The sequence below is a fragment of the Colossoma macropomum genome, unplaced genomic scaffold (assembly GCF_904425465.1).
Source record: "Colossoma macropomum unplaced genomic scaffold, Colossoma_macropomum, whole genome shotgun sequence".
Classification (NCBI taxonomy): Eukaryota; Metazoa; Chordata; class Actinopteri; order Characiformes; family Serrasalmidae; genus Colossoma; species Colossoma macropomum.
In genome coordinates this window covers 6,379,827-6,399,070 of record NW_023494786.1, presented here as the reverse complement: position 1 = coordinate 6,399,070, position 19,244 = coordinate 6,379,827, and the positions used below count along the sequence as shown (strand labels likewise).

The window sequence follows — 19,244 nt, the reverse complement described above, 5'->3', positions numbered from 1 at the left end:
CCTGAAAAGTAAGATAAACAATATTTCACGTGTGTACTGCACTTTAGTAATGCAACATTTTAAGTATTTTTTTTGTTTGAAAATAAACCAAATTATCCCTACTAATGTGCAATATCTTATTGTGTCTACATCATAACTTTTTTGTGATTTTTAGATCTAAAGACAAACTTGAATCATGTTTACTTTTCTTTTTCTTTGAAAACCAAACCCAATCATGATACAAAAACTTGGCAGTCAGAGGTCCAACTGGCCCCCTCAGTAATCTTTCCCTGGGTGGGACGTTGTATTTGCATTCTAGAGTTTTTGTTAGCTTTAGTCTGTTAGTAATAGAACAACTACAATAATGGCATTAATAACAATACAGTGAGCTTTATTTATGTATAAGAAACAAAATGCATTTTAGAAAATCAAAGTGCCTAGCCATGTGCAAGTAGATGTATAAAGAAAACAAGTAACAAAAACTGTATGTTATATAAAAAGATTTAAAAATATCACACAAATAAAATAGTAAAAATATTAACAAACAAAACAAACACAATAACAACAATATTCTTCCTATTTGGGGAAAGAAAATCTGACTCAAATACATGTCAGTCTGCTACTAGCAGTAAAATAGTAAATAAAGGCTGCTCAAATACCATGTTATTCTACCTGCTGCTTTATCTACACTGTTGGGTTAACCTTTTGGGCCATTTTGCTCGTCAGTGTTACTGCAGTGCTGAGAATGACCCACCACCCAAATAGTACCTGCTCTGTGGTGGTCCTGTGGGGGTCCTGACCACTGAAGAACAGGGTGAAAAGGGGCTAACAAAGTATGCAGAGAAACAGATGGACTACAGTCTGTAATTGTAGAACTACAAAGTGCTCCTATATAGTAAGTGGAGCTGATAGAATGGACAATGAAGGTGGGGGTCCCCAATGAAGAAGGAATGAAAGAAGAATAAACTTTGATAAGACAAAAATTCGGCTTAAGCCTGGAAAAACATTTAGCCTTTAAAGTTCATTCAGTGCTGTAGAAAATATGCGTACTGGGTCAACAATGTTCTTGATTTGTCTGTGGCTTACTTTTTAAAGAACTGTGAGACTGTGAACGCCTTGGTTAAACAAACAGGAAAATGAAACTTCTCATACACTGTGTCATGTTAGAATGAAAAGAAATATACTGAGAAGTTTGCATGCTGTCTACTACTCATCTCCATCCTGCTGTCTAATTAGAGTCAAGCAAATTACGGAAATGTCACAAAACAATAATGTAAACAAGGCTGTGTTTCCAACAGCTCTGTAAAAGAGAATAAGACTGTCTGTGTTAAACCGTGTGGCTGGAACCCGAGCCCTTGATAAATTTGCCTTTTCATCCAGGAAACATAAATAATATGATTCAAAAGCCATCGTAAAAACACTTTAAGGGGAGTCAACCAACCCAAATCTAGTATCTCAGTAGGCCCAGTAAGCTTATTTCATTCAGTCACATTTATCGTGTCCAGTTCTAATGAAAGCGAGGAGCTCTAAGCAGTTATGTAGCACATATGCAGCTCATGTAAGAACTGTAGCAGATTTAGCAGTGCTGTATGTGTTGCTGCTAGCATTGGTTTCTGATCTGCTCTGATCTGTTTGCTGTTCTCTCTGACATGGGAGAGCCTTCCTCCAGGCCATTGTGTATGCTTTCTTTATTTTGGGTATCTTGAAAGCATAAACTACAGGATTCACCGCTGAGTTGGCATGTGAGAGGAGAATGCCAACATAGAAAGCGATGTGAGGGACAAGGCTGCTCTGGCTGTAAAACTCAATGGTGTTCATGATGTGTATAGGCAGCCAGCAGGCTGCAAACAGAGCCAGAACAAGAGCCAGTGAACTGGCCAGCTTCTTCTCTTTAACATAATATGTGCTGGACTTGGCGGCCCTGATAACACCTCCTCTCAGCTGCTGAGATATTGTGCAGAAGATGAAGCCATACAGAACAGTCATGATCATCATGGGAGGAAGAAGACAGCTGAGGAAGATGAAGTTGACCAAGTATGACATTGGTATGACGGTCAGGAACTGGCACACAATGGTGGTGGAGTTGGAAGGTTGTAAAGAGTTGTAGTTGTTCCATCCAAACGTAGGAATGAAGCCCAACACAGCAGCAATCATCCAACATACTGCCACTATGGCCCAAGAGTGTGTCCGTTTGACTCGTCCTTTGTACCTGAAAAGGAGATTAAATTGAATTACTGGGGAGAAAAAAATGTAGTTGATTATAGATTTCTGAATATGACTGAAAAATATTAATTGTCTAGGTCAGTGGTTTTCGTCATGTGGGTTGCAGTGTGGGCCCGAGTGGGTTGTGAGGAAACCACATTGATGCATTTTTAGAACAAGAGTACAGCTATAAGGAAGAGTATTTTAGATCAGAAGCTGTAACCACACCGCTTCTGCACAAGAGAATGCTTGCTGTGCTTAAAGCTTCGAATCTATTTTTGTTGCCTCAACACAGCATGCAGTAGGCTTACCAGAGTTGAAGGAGCAATAAGCAATTTTTTCTTTGCCTTATAAAGTATGGCAGTGTTCTTGGAACTGTATACCCTCCCAGTGTTACTCTGAAGTCCTCTGTCCTTCATGGAGGCTATCAAAGTGGACGTAATGCCAGTGTTTACCTTAGTTCTGGTTCTTTGTCGATGCTGATCTCATAGTTCTCTTCCTTTGTTTTTTGGATTTTTTTACATGATCTGACATTGTTCCCTCGTGACCCCTCGACTGTTTTTGCCTGTAAAGAGTAGCATAGAGTAGTTTTTCTATACAGTACTCAGAAACGTGTAGCGTACCTGTTAGATACTACTTTGAATGGCCGATGGGAAAGTGACTAGTGAAGCTTTCACCATGCAAATCTGAGCATGCAATTCTTTTTCTTCTACAGCAAGTTTGCCCGGCTGTTGTCACATGACCGAAACATGGCATTGCCTATGTGTGGACCTGCGGCTCATTTTGATAAAATGGTTTATATAAGCTTACGAAGCAAACTGAGTCCTCATCTCAGGTGAGTGTACATTATGAAAGAAACTTACAGCTCCTTTAAGCTGAGTTAGCCTAGAGCACAGATACTGATCTATAATTCATATAGTGTAGACACAATAAAGAAATATTCAATGTTTTGCAAGTATACCACCTGAACAGTATATTTACTAAACGTGTACTTTTTTGATGAGTTTACATTTTACTTTGCACATTTTAGTTGGTTTTGGGTCAATCACTACCTCTACATGTGTTTGGGAAGTTTGTAACTCCATCTAGCCATTTAAAATGTATTAGTGTGTGTTACAGAGTTGGGCACTGTATACTTTACAACATGAGAGATATCTTGCAGTCATGTGCTGATGCTGTTGTTCCATTCTCTACACCAGAGCTCTCTAACCACAGATTGGTGGACCGCTACTTGGCCGTGATCATTTGATACCAGGCCACAAGTTCACGACAGTGGGCAGGGAATGTTAGCTGCAACCCTCGCAGTTAAGGTGGCTCAAACTGTAGCAGCTTCTAATTTCTGCCTGTATTTTGTTTCAAACTGCACAACTTCTAACTGTACTTGAATGCATCAAGTTCACAAAGCAAATTATTTCTATAAAGCCATTTTTGTAAATATGGCCTGTGTTTTGGTTGTGAGAAGCAGCAAAAACAACAAAAACACGTGTATGGTGTGCTTCCAGGACAAAACGCTGCTCTCACTGCAACCACACTCAGCCCTACAGTTTAGCTTGTTAATTTAAAATGTAAAATGTAAAATTTTTAGTTTCTTTGTTTTCATTGCTTTTGGCAGCCAACCAGAGCTTCACTTGGTGGCTTTTTAGTATGTTTAACCTAATTTGCATATAGATTTTAATTGGCTCTTGCCTAGAACTTCTGTTAAATTATCGCAGCATTACAAAACACTGATGCGCTAATCATCACCACAGTGACTTCAAGAATAGCTCTTATTTGCCATAGCTGCACATTTTGCATGCCGTAGCACTGTTATCACAGGGTTTTATGAATCTGGTTTAGTATTTTAAGTAAAATGTCATTTACTGTAAATGCTATGATGAACATATTGCATTTTATGCTGTAAAGTCAAAAATATGCGAGTTTTCTCCTCAAATCAAGACTCAGTCTGTGTACTTCCAAAGAATGAAGCACTGCTTACACATTTTGCATCAAGTAGACCAACAGCTTTGTAGGAGGTGTGAAGAATGTCAAACTGAAATACACACCAGAACTCTGACACCGCTTACTCTGGCAGTTTCATTCTGACCACAAAGATGGTCACGTGACCTTGTGGGTTTAGGTATCACAGGGGCGAATGCACATAACTTCATTGGAAAAGACGAAGTAATGAAACTTGATTCACTGCTACTAGACAGACTTCTCAAGATTTGATACTCACACTGATACTGACCTGACATGAGATGATCTTGGGGGAAAAACTGTAGAATTTGCAAAACAATAACAACAAAATACCTGCATTCCAGTCAAATGTAAACATCTTCAAATGCAAGTTGGTACCAGACATAGGTGAAGGCTTTTTCCTGAACTCTTTACTCTTGTGAAGAGAATCGGCAACATGCGTAACCTATTGTACGCATGTATAACTTGATTCATAACCAAACAGGACTAAAATAACAAAAATAAATAAAATACAATAAAAGGTATGCTCACTGATACTGTTATTGTAATGTTTATGCAGTTCATGTTAATCAGCTCAGCTTTTATGTAGACTCAAGATTTTTTTATTGACCACTTGACTTACAACCAAATATACAGTATTTTGTAAAAGTTACAGACAACAAAATTACAAAACTATATCAAAAACACTTAATTGGACAACTTTTTTTGAGACCTCATCCGTGTCCCTCATCCGTGTTTTTTGTTTTTTTACATATGATTTTATTTGTGTACATCTGTGCAAATGTGTTTGCTAGTCATGTACTGGTTAACATTTTTGAGTTTGGCTCACTACCAAGTTTTGGAGATGTTATTATTGTTTTGTTAGTGGCAAAATGGAACATTCAACAAAAATTATTATTATTATTTTTTTTTATTTTTCCCCCAATTTAGTGGTATCCATTTCCACCCACTAGTTAGCACTCCCCATTCACACAATACCACCAGCACTAGGAGGGTGAAGGCCAGCACAGGCTTCCTTCAAGACCTGTGAAGCACCACTGTATTGTTTTTGAACTGCCACTTATGCAATGCTACTGGACAGCCAAACACGCTCGGAAGAAGTTGCCAACCGCCAGATCTGTTACAACAGCTAACAGATGCCTGCGCTGACTAGCATCGTGCTGAGTGATGGGGGGAGGCATCCTACCCACCCAGAGATCAAGGCCAATTGTGCTCTCACAGCCACGGATGGCTGCAGCATCAGCGGGGAAGGAACTCGCGATTTCCTGATAGGGCTAACGCTTTGATGGTTGCGCCACTCGAGAACTCCCAATCATTGCATCGTAGGTCACTCAAATCAAAAGAATTTTAGTCTAAATTCCAAGTCAGTTAAAAGTCTAAAATGTGTTTTCAACTCTGACTTTGCATTAATTTGGTAGAACAACCCATACAGTGGTTTTACTGGCAAAAACCCACTGACTGCTGATGAAAATGATGATTAAACAATTTTTTAGGTACTTAACACTTTTTCACAGTTCTGCATATTTACTTTTTACACTTATTTTAGAAGGAAGCAACTATACGGTTGAAATAAATGTAATCTAGTGCTTTGCACTGCTTTATATGATCTTCAGAACTCATTTTGCCTGCAGTTCAGTAAGTTATCTCTGCACTCTCAGAACACAAACTGTACTTGATCTTACTTGAGAGGGATGTAAACACGCAGATACCGGTCCACAGCAATGGCCAATAGGGAGTACACAGAGGCCTGGGTCAGCACGATGACCGCACAGCTGATGAAAAGGCAGCCATGGAAAGACATCTCGACCCGTCCATCCACCAGCACAGCCAGGGGGACAGCCAGAGCCCCCACCAGGAAATCAGCCACTGCGAGGGACGCAATGAAACAGAAGGTGGGCTGCCTGAGGGCTCCAGATGTCCACACTGCCCAGATGACCAGCACATTGCCCAGACAACAGGCAACAGCAATGAATATTTCCAGTGCTGTGTAGATCACCTCCCCAACATCAGCCATTGCGAATTAGAAGGAGGAGAACGTCAGAGGAACGTGCTGGCTGTCTGGTTGTGATTACAGGAAGCTTTCCACACAAGTCACTCGTTCATTTGCTGCACAAACACTAACAGAACTGAAAAGACAGAAAGTTTTGACCTTACAGACCACAGAGGGGCGTGTGGCGGTGACAGACGCGGAGGGGAACTTCCTTTAATATCAGTACTTTAGCATTTCATGTTGTTTGCATGGTTGTGCAGATATCCTGCAGAGGCAGGTGCTCAAAGTGAAACTACAGCACAACCTGTTTAACTACAGTAAGAGCTGAGATAACACGACTCAAAGAGAACATAAGGAATCTTACAAACCAAACATTACTATAGACTGGCATTTATCAGACTCTTCCAAGGTTAGTCAGTTGTAGGCCTCTCCAATATCTAAAAATACTTCCTTATTTGAAAAATAGTTGCAGACTTTATCCATGTAGTTAGAAGAGTCTGGTGCCTGGACAGTGCTGTTTCTTCAGTGTCTGCAGGGTCTGTAATCAGACCAAAATTCAGACAATTAACCAAAGCCGTTTATAAGTCCCAGTTAAGCTGTGTAAGGCAGGGACTGATTAAAACTTCTTGAGACATTTTTGTACTAATTGAAGATCTAAAGATGAATCATTAATAAAATAGGATTCACATAAAATACACATACAGTCAGATACAAAATGGGTGACACAGGTTGGCAGCTTCTTCCCCCAAATATGACCACAAAATTAATAATATAAAAAAAATAAATAAATCACAGCAGAGTTTATTGTGATTAAAGCAAACCTGATTCTCTTACTCTAAATCACAGGTTGCCAACCCTGGCCCCGCTCTAGAACACCCACTTTAACTAAGGAAGGGTTTGTTATTTAACTGCTTGGTTGGATACATTTACCATACATATTGATAAGGCACATATGGTGGGACTTACACTTAATCAACACTGTTTTTTTGTTACTGACTTTAGCAGAGCTCAGTAACACTGAGATTAATAACTGATCATATTGATTTATCAGTCAACTCAGGCTTTAGCAGAGCTCAGTAACACTGAGATTAATAACTGATCATATTGATTTATCAGTCTACTCAGGCTTTAGCAGAGCTCAGTAACACTGAGATTAATAACTGATCATATTGATTTATCAGTCTACTCAGGCTTTAGCAGAGCTCAGTAACACTGAGATTAATAACTGATCACATTGATTTATCAGTCAACTCAGGCTTTAGCAGAGCTCAGTAACACTGAGATTAATAACTGATCATCACATTGATTTATCAGTCTACTCAGGCTTTAGCAGAGCTCAGTAACACTGAGATTAATAACTGATCATCACATTGATTTATCAGTCGACTCAGGCTTTAGCAGAGCTCAGTAACACTGAGATTAATAACTGATCATCACATTGATTTATCAGTCGACTCAGGCTTTAGCAGAGCTCAGTAACACTGAGATTAGTAACTGATTAATTAATAAGGAAAAGTCTCATTCATCTGAAACTAAAGAGGAAGGGGACCTTGACCCTTGGACCTTTGGACCAGGGGCCCCCTAACTTAAACATTCCAAACCTGCAATGTCAGATAACACATGGAGCTCAGATACTACACAACTGATCACATTGATTTATCAGTCGACTCAGGCTTTAGCAGGAACAGCAGTTGTTTACTGAGTTGATGCTTAGAGTTCGTCTAACATGCATGTTTGCTGCATGCTGTACACAAGTTTTAAAATAGTTAATAAATAAGCTTTGGTGGTGTTTCTTTTCAAGTTGTTTTTAACTTTGAAGCAGAGGCAGCATGTAAAGTGCACAGTGGGCAGTGAATGAAATGCAGTTTTAATGAAACAGCAGCTAGACTACTAAATATACAGAGCAGATTTCCTGGAGAAACAGACTGTACACACATTCCTATTACAGCATCACTGGGAGACCATGAAGCTGACTATATTAATAGGAAATCAGGGCAGCGCATTAATGTTCAGGATGTAGTCTGTGAAATGGGTGTCTTCATTAAATGTCTTCCAGTCACAAACCAGGCTTTAACAGAACTTCAGTGGAGACACTTGCAACTTTTCAGATGACCTGTAATAATCAGCATTAACACAAAATAACCTGAGTTAGGTTATGACTGTTTGTAGAGCATTGCTACACTGTGCTACTGTGAGTGTTCAACAAAAGCTTACATCAGATTTGTTGCAACAACGTTTACCATTAAATGCTGAAACATTAATGATCAGTTGAAGCAACTAATAGAATAAAATAACACATTAAATATGTTTGATGAACTGTTTTATTTTGGATGCACATATCCATATTTACATATCACATATATGTAAATAGATACTAGAATATAGTATTCTTTTGATCAAACTACTGAAGATTATATCTATGTACAGTCTGTAGCAAAAGTTTGTACACCCCTGGTCAAATGACGTTTTGTGAAAATAAGTTAACACATCCTCTACAGAGAACACACTTCTGCACATTTAATGCACAATTACTGTTTATTTACTTAATTTAACATATTCGGGGAAAAAAAATAAAACAAAATGTGGTCTGTGCAAAAGTTGACCCATTTTACATGAATTTGTTCTCTTTTTCCAACATGTTAAACTCAGGAAAAATAGAAATTGTACACTAAACTTTGCAGACAAATACAGTATTACATTTGTTCCTTGTAGAAAGTGTTATGTGGTATGTGGGTCACTTAATTCAAGTGGGGGTGTTTAAACCTCTGTATATGACTACATAACTTCACATTAAATGTGATAACTTGAATTTTAACTTCATAAGCTTTATTTTGTCTTCAGAAAAGGCCTAAAGATTTCTGTAAAATCAAACATAAACGTGTAATTTTTGTTAATATTGTATTTAGATATGTTCATCAAGGTTATTGTATTAAAACTTTGCAAGTGCTGTAGTAATATTAGTAGTAAAATTCTTTAACCATCCAGTGGATAATTATTCTCTATGGTCTCTAGGTTGTTAAAGCTAAGCTGGCTCTTCCATTGGTAGGGAATTTAGCCTAATATGTCAGATTAACTACTAATATAAACAGTAAATGATGGGAATCAGCCAATCATGTTTTGATTTCCAATGAATGGGACCAACACTGTGAGAGAAAAAGCCACTCTCTGCCTTATGGAAGTTCTCTGGAAGTCCTAGATCCATCACTGTCTGTGAATACGAGCAGAAGCCTGACCAGTGCATTCTAGTCAGATGTTAGTAATGGAACAAAGCAACAGCTCTATGCCAGAGCTCTTCATTAACAGTCACACTAAAATAGCTAGCTTAGCCTTATAAGGCTACTAGAATCCCATAGGAGTGGTATCAGAAATTAGCTTTATCAAAGAGGGATCCAAGTTTTTCCATTAAGTTTTGACATGTATGTCCAGAACTGAAGGCAGAACTACAGAACAACATCTGTATAGCAACAGTTTACCACTGAATATTGGAGTACTTACAAGCAAAGCATGCTCTCCCACACTAGGGGTGTAGCCACAGGTAGGCCTGGGCCTAACTAGACTGACCACTTGTTGACACAATCAAATATAGACAGAATATTTATTAAACTTTTTTTAACATAATGAAATTTGATTGAAATTTGATTACAGCCAATCATATCATTATGCTCTCCATCAGGTTCCACCTTATATTCTGAGCCCTTCAATCACTGTTTAGCAGCCGTCGTTATCTGCCATTGACTTTAGTTTTCAGTTTCTCATCTGTGCGCCAATGTTTCATTTTAAGTTCATGCTTTATAGTGAAAGGTTGGTTGGTTAGTGAAGTGAAGTGCTGGTTGGGTTTATTTGAATCCTGCCGTCCAGTTTATTTGTACACAGTCCTGCTATTGTGTTTTATCACCATAGGATAGAAGTGTTGGAATAGGTAGAGTGATGACTGCACAGCTGTCCGGAATAGGCTGTAGCCTGATGTTATGCATGTATGGAAATTGTATTTACCAACATGGGCCAACTTTTTCACAGGCTCACCCAAAAGCTTGTTTCTCACTACAAGTCGAGCTCACTGACCACTGTAGTGTCATGAATTTATTTTAGGCATCTGTTCTGCAAATTTCCATGACAAAGTTCACACATCATCACGCTGTGAGTTTTGTAGCTTTCTCTAGACTTAAAAGAGGAAGGGTGTATTATATCACTATCTGGTTAAGACAGTTGCAGACACAGCAGAGACGAGCTGGAAGTGTCAGAAGCTCTGCTGTCCATCTGAAGTGAAGTAGAGTGTGGATGTGAGTCTGAACTCAGAATGAAGATCCTCCTCATCTTCATCTTCTGCCTGATGTCAGGTAAAAAATGGATTTGTAAATAATCATCAGCATCAGCAGCATCAAACGAAGGCTTTGCTTTGATGGACGTTTGTCCTCTTTTAGTAGGTGATGGAGCCTCTCGGGAAGTGACAGGATATTCAGGAGGAGGAGTTTCTTCAAGTGCAAATATCAGAATGAATCAGAACTAAACTCACTGTATTTCTGTAGAAGTTCAGGTTCAAACTGTGCTGAACTGAAGACAGAAGTTAAAGATAAGTGGATAAATAGAGGAAGATTCTCACTGTTTGATGACAGCACTACTGCAGTGTTGTGGGTGCTGATCACAGAGCTCACTGTAGAGGATTCTGGAAGGTATCAGTGTGGAGCTGATAAAGACAGCAGCACATCAGTGGATCTAAATGTACAGAAGGGTGAGTATCTCCCACCACTGCACCTGTTTATTCCCCAAAACCCCCAGCATCATCATCATCAGCTACACTGAAGGTGAACATATATATGTTTGTAGTTAAAATATCCATGTTGTACAAATAGGTGCTTTCAGTGATCTTCTGTTGCCATAGCAGTGTCATCTGCATCTTTTGACATCAATCAGACAGATATTCCTCAGGATTCACCCTGAAGACCATTTTATACCATAACAGTAACTTTTTTCATCACAATGTTTTGTTTTTTTTTAATTTCTGAGTTACAGAATTCACTGTATTATTTTGGTGTCTATAATACTGTTTTGAAGCATGTAAACAACTCACAGTGAAAGCTAGCCAGGCTAAAGTACAGCCTCCACATAGTGGGGTTACATTTAACTAGCATTACAACTAAGCCTCCTTAAAGTATTAATGAGAGAACTCCATATTCCCCCATTTACACTCAACACTCATTTTTAATGTACATATTCTCCAGAACAGCATTATAGAGGTCTTTATATGTTAGTTTCTAATGCAAATCTAGTAACACTTCTTGTATAATCCTTAGTACTGATGTAAATCTAGTTCAGATAGACTGAATCAGTTCTATAGGTTCTATAGACTAAAGAGACTTTTGCACAAAAAGCTTCCCATCATTCTTTGCAGGTTTGCTGATTTACATTTTTTTTTCATTCATTCTCTTCGCAAAATGATGTTATTTTTGTGTTACAGTATATTATCATGCTAAAATGTTAGGTTTAGATGCATTTTACATGTTTTATTCTCACCATGATGGTGTTTGTGTTGAGGTTAAGTTAATGAGTTTGAACAGTGTTATTGACATGAATTGGGGTGATGAGAGGTTAATTTAACCACACTGAGTAAAGTTAATGTAACTCATTCAAGAGTGAGCAGAACTCAAAATAGTACAGACTGTCCACTCAACGGAAACTCTTTTAAATGATTGGGCTGTTTGAGTTGATCTTACTTGCAGAAGAAGTGTGGAACACTGAAAATTAGAAATTAACTCAAAATACAGTCATTTAAGCTCAAACCTGTTGAGGAACTTTGCTCAGTTTTTTTGAGGGAAGTTTCCATTATTTTTTTCTGTAAAGCCGAATAATTTACGGTGTAGCAGATCTAGATGGATGTTTCTCTAATTCTCTCAGTCGTCAGAGCTTGTGTATGTATGTTTAGGTCTCTACTACAGAGCAGTAGACATATTTAGCTTGTTTCCTGTAAGTATGAATGAGGACGTCCTCTGCTGTAATTAGTCAGTTGCTTCTTCTTTATTTAATGTAAGGATTTGCACATCAACAAAACGTACAGTGATTCAGCAATATTTACTGATGTCTCATAAACAAAATTATTAAAACACAAAAGAAAAGAAGAATGAAAACACTGTAAAAGGAGAAATGAAAGCAGAGATGTGTCCCTAATAATGCCATCATTACATTCCTCTGTACATTTCCTCTCCAGATCAACCATCTCTTCTACACATCTCCTCTCTACAGTCCTGCTAACACACAAACATTTCATCTACAGGTTTTATGTCATTTAAAATGCTAAATAGTCACTCAGTGAAGCTCTTCTGGTCTAAAACTGAACAAGAAACTATATTTTAATATGGAGGATTTCGCTCAAACTCCATTCCATCTGGGTGATTTTGTCAGTGTCCTCATAATCACTGTTAGAGCTCTGTAGTCCGACCTGAGCAGGACAAGTCCAGCAAAATATCAGGTAAACGTTTTCACCTTCAACATTAACTTCAGGCTGGGCTTCAAATGAGTGTTTTTTTTGTAGCAGGTTTTTTTTTATACAGATATTCTCACTCACTCACACTCTCTCTCTCACTGTCTCTCGTGCTCTGTCTCTTGCGCTCTCTCTCACTCTTGCTCTCTCTGTCTCTTGCGCTCTCTCTCTCTTGCTCTCTCACTCTCTGTCTCTCTCTCTCTCTCCCTCTCTGTCTCTCCTGTTGTACATGCTTCCTGCTTCTGTCTGCTTTCCTTCAATAGTGTGATCTCATCTTTTAGCCAGTGGTGAGGCACCCACAAAAGTGACAGACTGTGAAGGGGGAGGAGTCAAAAGCAAGATATGAGATCTTGAACAAACTCAAACTCAAATATTTCTGTAAAGTCAGAACAAATCAGTGGCGTTTTGATTAAAGAAAAACAGAATCGCAGCTTCTCTTCAGTGTTTATGAAGGGAGATTTTAGATGTTACTGGATCAGAACATTGAGCTGCTGCTGTTTCTGATAAATTAACCCGAACAAACATGTAATCATGATAATATAGTAACGAGTGAAACTGAGTAATCAGTGTTAGTTTATGTACCTGTTTAAGACTGAATTTAACCTGAATGTTTCTGATTAACAGATCTGCTGTTTGAGAAGAGCATCAGTGTGATTGGTCGTGCAGGAGGAGGTGTGAACATCAGCTGCAAATACCCACAATCCCACAGGACTGAGTCCAAGTTTCTCTGTAAGAGAGAGAACAATGCTCGCTGTATTCTAAAATATTTGTTAGGCAGAGTAGAAAATGGATAAATAAAGGAATCTTCTCAGTGTTTGATGACCCAGAACAGCAGATCTTCACTGTGACCATCGACAGTCTGACTGAGGAAGACTCTGGTGAATACTGGTGTGGAGTTGAATCAGACTGGCAATCTGATGATGGATACAGAGTTTATATCACACAGATCAGTCTGACAGTTACTGGTGAGTAGATATCATGTTAAATGAACCTGTTTAATATCAGACATTGTCTCCTCTGTGTTCTGACAGTCTAGAGGCAGCATGTGAACAGCACTAATTTAAGATCCTGTCAGTGAATTACAGTCAGTCTGCAGTCTGACCAAGGCTGGTCTGTACTGTTTAGATAACTGATATCAAATCAACTCATTTTATCATTACAGCAATCATTCAGAGCAGGTTATATGACCATGAAAACCCTATTGTTAGTGCATTGTAATGATGAAGCTGAGCTGGTGGGCTCTAAGACTATTTGACCTCATTTGTCTTTGGTTTTCATTTGATGTACACTGCTGAAAAACAGATCCGAATTAAATGTCAGTATTATATCTAAACTTTTTATTATATCCAAATATTCTAATGAGGTCAACAACATGCATCAGTTCACTGTCCACAAAACACAACTCACAATGTAATCTACACACAACATACACCTACTCAGATATGATCAGTCTGATCAGACACTCTGAATGATAAGATTGTTATTTATGGTTGATTCAGTAATGATGAACATAGAGGTGGATGATATGACAATATTGTGTTGTTATTGTGTGACTAACTACATGTTTCATTACAAAGTGAGCATAATTAGGCCTGTTTAACTGGATTTAGTGCAGTGACATTTGTAAAACACTAAATAAAAAATATTGTATTTGTAGGTTTGTTATTATTATTATTGTTATAGTAGTTTTTATGTTCCAACATATGAAATCTCATATGTTGAAATTGAATCTGTTTCTCCATCTCCAGCATTTCCAGCTTCCTATCTGATCTCTGCTGTGTGTGTGGTTGTGCTGCTGCTTCTGATTGGACTCTTGTTCCTCATATTCACTCTCTGAAAGAGAGACCAGACACAAGGTACCACACACACACCACACATACACACACACTACATGCACACATCCCACAAACATGTTTATTTGAGTTATTAAAATCACAATAGAAAAGGCCATGATGCATTTAGTAAAGATAGTTTCAGTCCTCTGATCAGGCCCATACAAACACATGGCTAAACTCCTGAAAAAATCTATTAAATGAGCTGCCCTCCTCTACTTAAGCCAAAGATACAGTCAGTGTATGCGTGAGCTCATTATTACAGGTCTTCCTGTATATAGAAGAGATTTACTGTTCTCATGTCAGGTGCACACTCTCACTGACAAGACGATGAGTTACTCAGATTGAGCTTTTCTGCATGTTCAGATGAGAGTATAGATGTGTTGACGTAGATTAAACACATTCATTATTTAAAAAACACTCTCTGCTCCAGCTGGACAGATGTGACAGACAAGTAGACAAGTATGAAACAAGTAGAAAAACTAAAAGAAGTACATAAAACAAACTCATTCTTATAAGTGTTGCACTGCATGTTTCTTCATTTTCAAAATAATCAATATAGATCTTTTTTACCTTTACAGTAGACTGATTTCTTCATTTATAACCACTTAAAGAAAGAAGGACAGACAGTGAACTCAGAGAACCTCAGAGAACTCAAAGTTACTTTAATGACTCTTTATCTTTTCATCTGATTCCTTAAAGTCAAATGATTATGTATAAAAAGTGCTGTTGTTCATATTTTGTTGTTTTACTTGTTATGAACGTACAAACTAAAGCCAACAATTTCATTTTTCATTTTAATGCAAGTGCTCAAAGAAAATCTGTTACAAAATTATTACTATCCACACATTTATGAACAGCACTGTATGTTTATACCCAATTCACAACAAATTTAAATGATTCTCCTAACAGTTCCCAACAGTTTCCCACCAAGCCCAGAAACAAAATCTTCCAGAGAGGTGGGTATAAAGCCACATGACCAAACTATTTCCTCACATTTGTTCTATTAAATAATGTGACAAACTACAACTACTAGTTTTTAATGAAACCTTTTAACTCATTTCAGACTGATGGAAATTATGAGAATGATCCAACTCCCCAAATAAGAGAAAACACCAACCAATCAGATTCAGTCTACCAGAGTCTGAACCCTGCCACCAACCAATCAGATTCAGTCTACCAGAGTCTGAACCCTGCCACCAACCAATCAGATTCAGTCTACCAGAGGCTGAACACTGTCACCAACCAATCAGATTCCGTCTACGAGAGTCTGAACCCTGCCACCAATCAATCTGATTCCGTCTACCAGAGTTTGAATCCCATGACCAACCAATCAGATTCAACCTACCAAAGTCTGAACTATAACACCAAATAGAAATCTATTAGAGCAGTAGTTCCCAAACTGTGGTACGTGTATCCCCGGGAATACATCAAATGACACTAAGTACGTCAACAAATTCCAACATTAATCTTCAATTAAATTAGGTGATGTACAATAAGGTGATGTAGGCTATCCAAATATCTTTCCTGTACATTTCAAAGCTGGGAGCATTTTCTGACAGACTAAATCTCCCTATCAGAATGATCTAATGTAATTTTAATGCTGGTAGCATTTTCTGAGACAGTGATTTAAGCTACCAAAATATCCTATTTACAGGTTTATGTAGGATCTACCTACAAATCTACTGCACAGTTATACAGGTACTTTCCTGATAATAGTGACACAAACAGCTTCCAGCACAGGCCAAACTGGAGCTCTAGTACTTCAGTGTTTTACTCTCTTATTATAACAGGTTGTACTAGAGAACAAAGTGTTTCACTGTGGCCTCTTCAGAGCGCCGCACGTTCAGGACAGACTGACAACAGCAGAGCTAGTTCAGTTTATCGGGCGCTGCATGAATGGAGTGAATATCCTGTACTCTCTGTTGTTGAGGCCTGGATGAAGCTTGTTAGTTGATTAATTGAGGGAGTTTCACAGACGCAGTTTTGTTGGTGGTTGTAGTGAAATATCGGTTTGTAGCTGCTGTGTTTAGCGCTTAGCCGTTAGCATGTAGTTTATGTATTTGTAGCGCTGTTAAATTATGATGATGTCACAGTGATATATGAGATCTGTGGCTCAGGTTGGTGAACATTTCATTACTCACTGTTCATTTTACAGCCGCAGACTCTCTCACACACATATGTGCCCTCATAGTGATGCTGCAGCCTCTGTGTTGACATATGAACGAATTGTATGCAAGGGTGTACGTATAAGGTGTGAGGGGGTATGCAGCAAGAAGTTTAATGTCTGAGGGGGCACTGGACTGTAAAAAGTTTGGGAACCACTGGTTTACAGCATACAAAGTCTGATGTAAATTGGCTAAACTGGGTGTTACGCTTTTCCCAAAGTTAAACAGATTCATATCACTGCACTGAATGTGATCATCTCTATCCACTCTACTAGACTAATTAGCTTAACAATTACAATTAACTAATGTTTTTAGCCCACTCTGTAATCAGTCCAGCGTTACTGGACCACCACGAATTCTCCTGACCCCCCCAAACATCCAACATAATCAGTCAGAATTTTGAGATATTGCTGTCAGAAACAGAGAAAGAGGTTAAAACACAGCTGATTTATGTCTTGTACACCATCAGCTCCAACCAGATATCAGCAGAGAATACCTACTGATACCAGTCTGTACAATGACAAAGTTCAATTTCTTGTGAGACTTGTGGGTCTCAAAGCTCATGTCAAAGATTATTGTCTGCAGCCTGTGAAATTTCCCATTTTCATCACCACTTATTTGATAATGAGTGGGCTTTAAATGTCTGGGTGGTTTGTGATACATCATTGGATTGGACTGAATTAAGTCTGTACATCATTTTCAGGTTTGCTGTTTACAAACATTATTGGGTGCGTGCACGGATGGGGGCAAAACTGCTTTGGTAACTTACAAAATTGTAACATTAGTCAACTGTTGTAATCAATGGAGATTCTGCATTATGTTGATTCAATAATAAAATGCCATTTCAGAGTTGGATTTGTTTCTTGTCTTTCATTTTCATTTTAATATAACAATGTAAAACTTTGGCTAACCCTAGTTAACTATCAGTATCGGCTAGTCATCAGGTCTCTGTGAACGCCCTCTTACATTTGCTGTTCACTTAATGTCTAGCTATTAGGAGCTCTACATACGCACACATTATCCAGCCGCTTATCCTTCTGAAGCCTATCCCAGTGGTCATTGGGTAGAAGGCAGGAAACACCCTGGACAAGTCGCCAGTCCATCACAGGGCAGACACACTCATATACATTCACACTAGGGAGAATTTAGCGGGTCCAATCTGCCTGGCTGTGGGAGGAAACCCACGCAGGCTACTGTAAACGTATTGTACAAGACGTGAGACACATGACAGCTTGTTAGGTCTGGGATGGTGAGGAAGTGGGTGGCACAGATTACATAGAAAGCCTAGAGAGCTCAAACCGCATTGATTATCTCAATAAATTAGTTCCCAGTAATGGCCAGAAATGATCAGATCCCTACACTATTCCTGACCACAAATGGATTTCAGGTATGTCCAAGTGGCCAACATGGCCCAATATATGCAGTTATCTCATACAGCTCAACAAGTCTTTGTTGCTTTCTGTCACGCTAACATGAAGGTCTGCAGGTTCTAAAGCAGACATATGTTTCCATAATATCAGAGTCCGAATGTGCCATGAAAACTAATGACTTCATAGTCAAACTTGTTTCTTTCTTTCTTTTTTTTTTTTATTTATTTATTTATTTTTTGTTTGTTTAAAAAAACATCATTACAATTTTTTCATGTTTCATTACTGGGTTTCTGGGATACAAATGGACGACCTGATTCTCAGATTTTTCATGTCTGCACTTAATAAAAGAAAAGTAACATTTTTTTATTCTTTATTTTTGTGGGCTGCTGTGCTCTTAAGTTATAAACACGTGGGTCACATTACAGTTTTTAAGGTGAATGTCCATCATTCTTCAGTCCAGCTGAAGAAGAATGTTTTAAAGTAGCTTAATTTAACTGAAGCTTAACTGAGATAAAGTTGAAGTTAAACCTGTGTATAATTTACAGATTTCTCTACCGAATCACATGAAAATATAGCCAAAAAACACAAAGGTCACTGATCACTGCCTTCTTTCACACTGTAGAGACAAAAAATGAACAGTTTCTGAACCTTTTTATGGATCAATAAATATAGTCAGAAAATTTCAGTATTTCAATTACATTTTTATTCATTAGGTAAAATTAACGTTCAGCACAATTTATTAAGAACGTGACTCTGATTTAAACTGGAGGTAAAACTAGTTCAATAACTTTCACCATAAAACAGAACTTGTTCCTGTTCTGTTATTAGCTGTCTGTCGCCCCCTAGTGGAGATTCCTGAGATTGTGCGGTATCTGCTGTCCTAAATATGCAGAAACAACTGTTAAAAAAACTCACACTAAAGTCACTCTCTATTTAAGAAACTAAGAGGAAAATTTGCCCTCAGATCATACAGCCTGTGGTTGAGGCGAGAACGTCTGTGTCAGAGTTTTATTTCCAAACATGTTCTTTAAATGTTTTGTACACCGTAAGAGAAGATGATCATCTACACTGTTGAGCACGAAATACCCTCTGAATATATTTTCACTGGAGAAGCTGCCAAATTAGTCAGGAATGATTTCCTGAAGCAGAATGATGAACTGAAGACGGTGCAAATCTGTCACTAAGTTAACAGACAAGCCAGGAAAGATTTCTCAGTCTAATAATCCATCACATCGTTAACCACATAAAATAGAATATTATTGGATTTTTCTA

General features: G+C 38.2%; 1 protein-coding gene across 1 annotated transcript; it reads right to left on the bottom strand.

The window, feature by feature from the left end:
- Positions 1-1,202: 1,202 nt before the first annotated feature.
- Positions 1,203-7,137, bottom strand: LOC118799142 (adenosine receptor A1-like). The gene is made up of 2 exons (XM_036558861.1): positions 5,820-7,137; positions 1,203-2,188 (listed from the first exon to the last, which is right to left on the bottom strand). Exons 1-2 carry the CDS (start codon positions 6,149-6,151, stop codon positions 1,534-1,536), a joined length of 987 nt encoding a protein of 328 aa, XP_036414754.1. The 5' UTR covers positions 6,152-7,137; the 3' UTR covers positions 1,203-1,533.
- Between the last annotated feature and the right edge of the window lie 12,107 nt (positions 7,138-19,244).

What these genes read in the sequence shown, in the direction of transcription:
- LOC118799142 (XM_036558861.1), bottom strand. Translation starts at nt 6,151, where the DNA reads ATGGCTGATGTTGGGGAGGTGATCTACACAGCACTGGAAATATTCATT. An exon ending in CGTGTTTACATCCCTCTCAA is followed by an intron (nt 2,189 to 5,819) that starts GTAAGATCAAGT and finishes TCTCCTTTTCAG; the next exon opens with GTACAAAGGACGAGTCAAAC.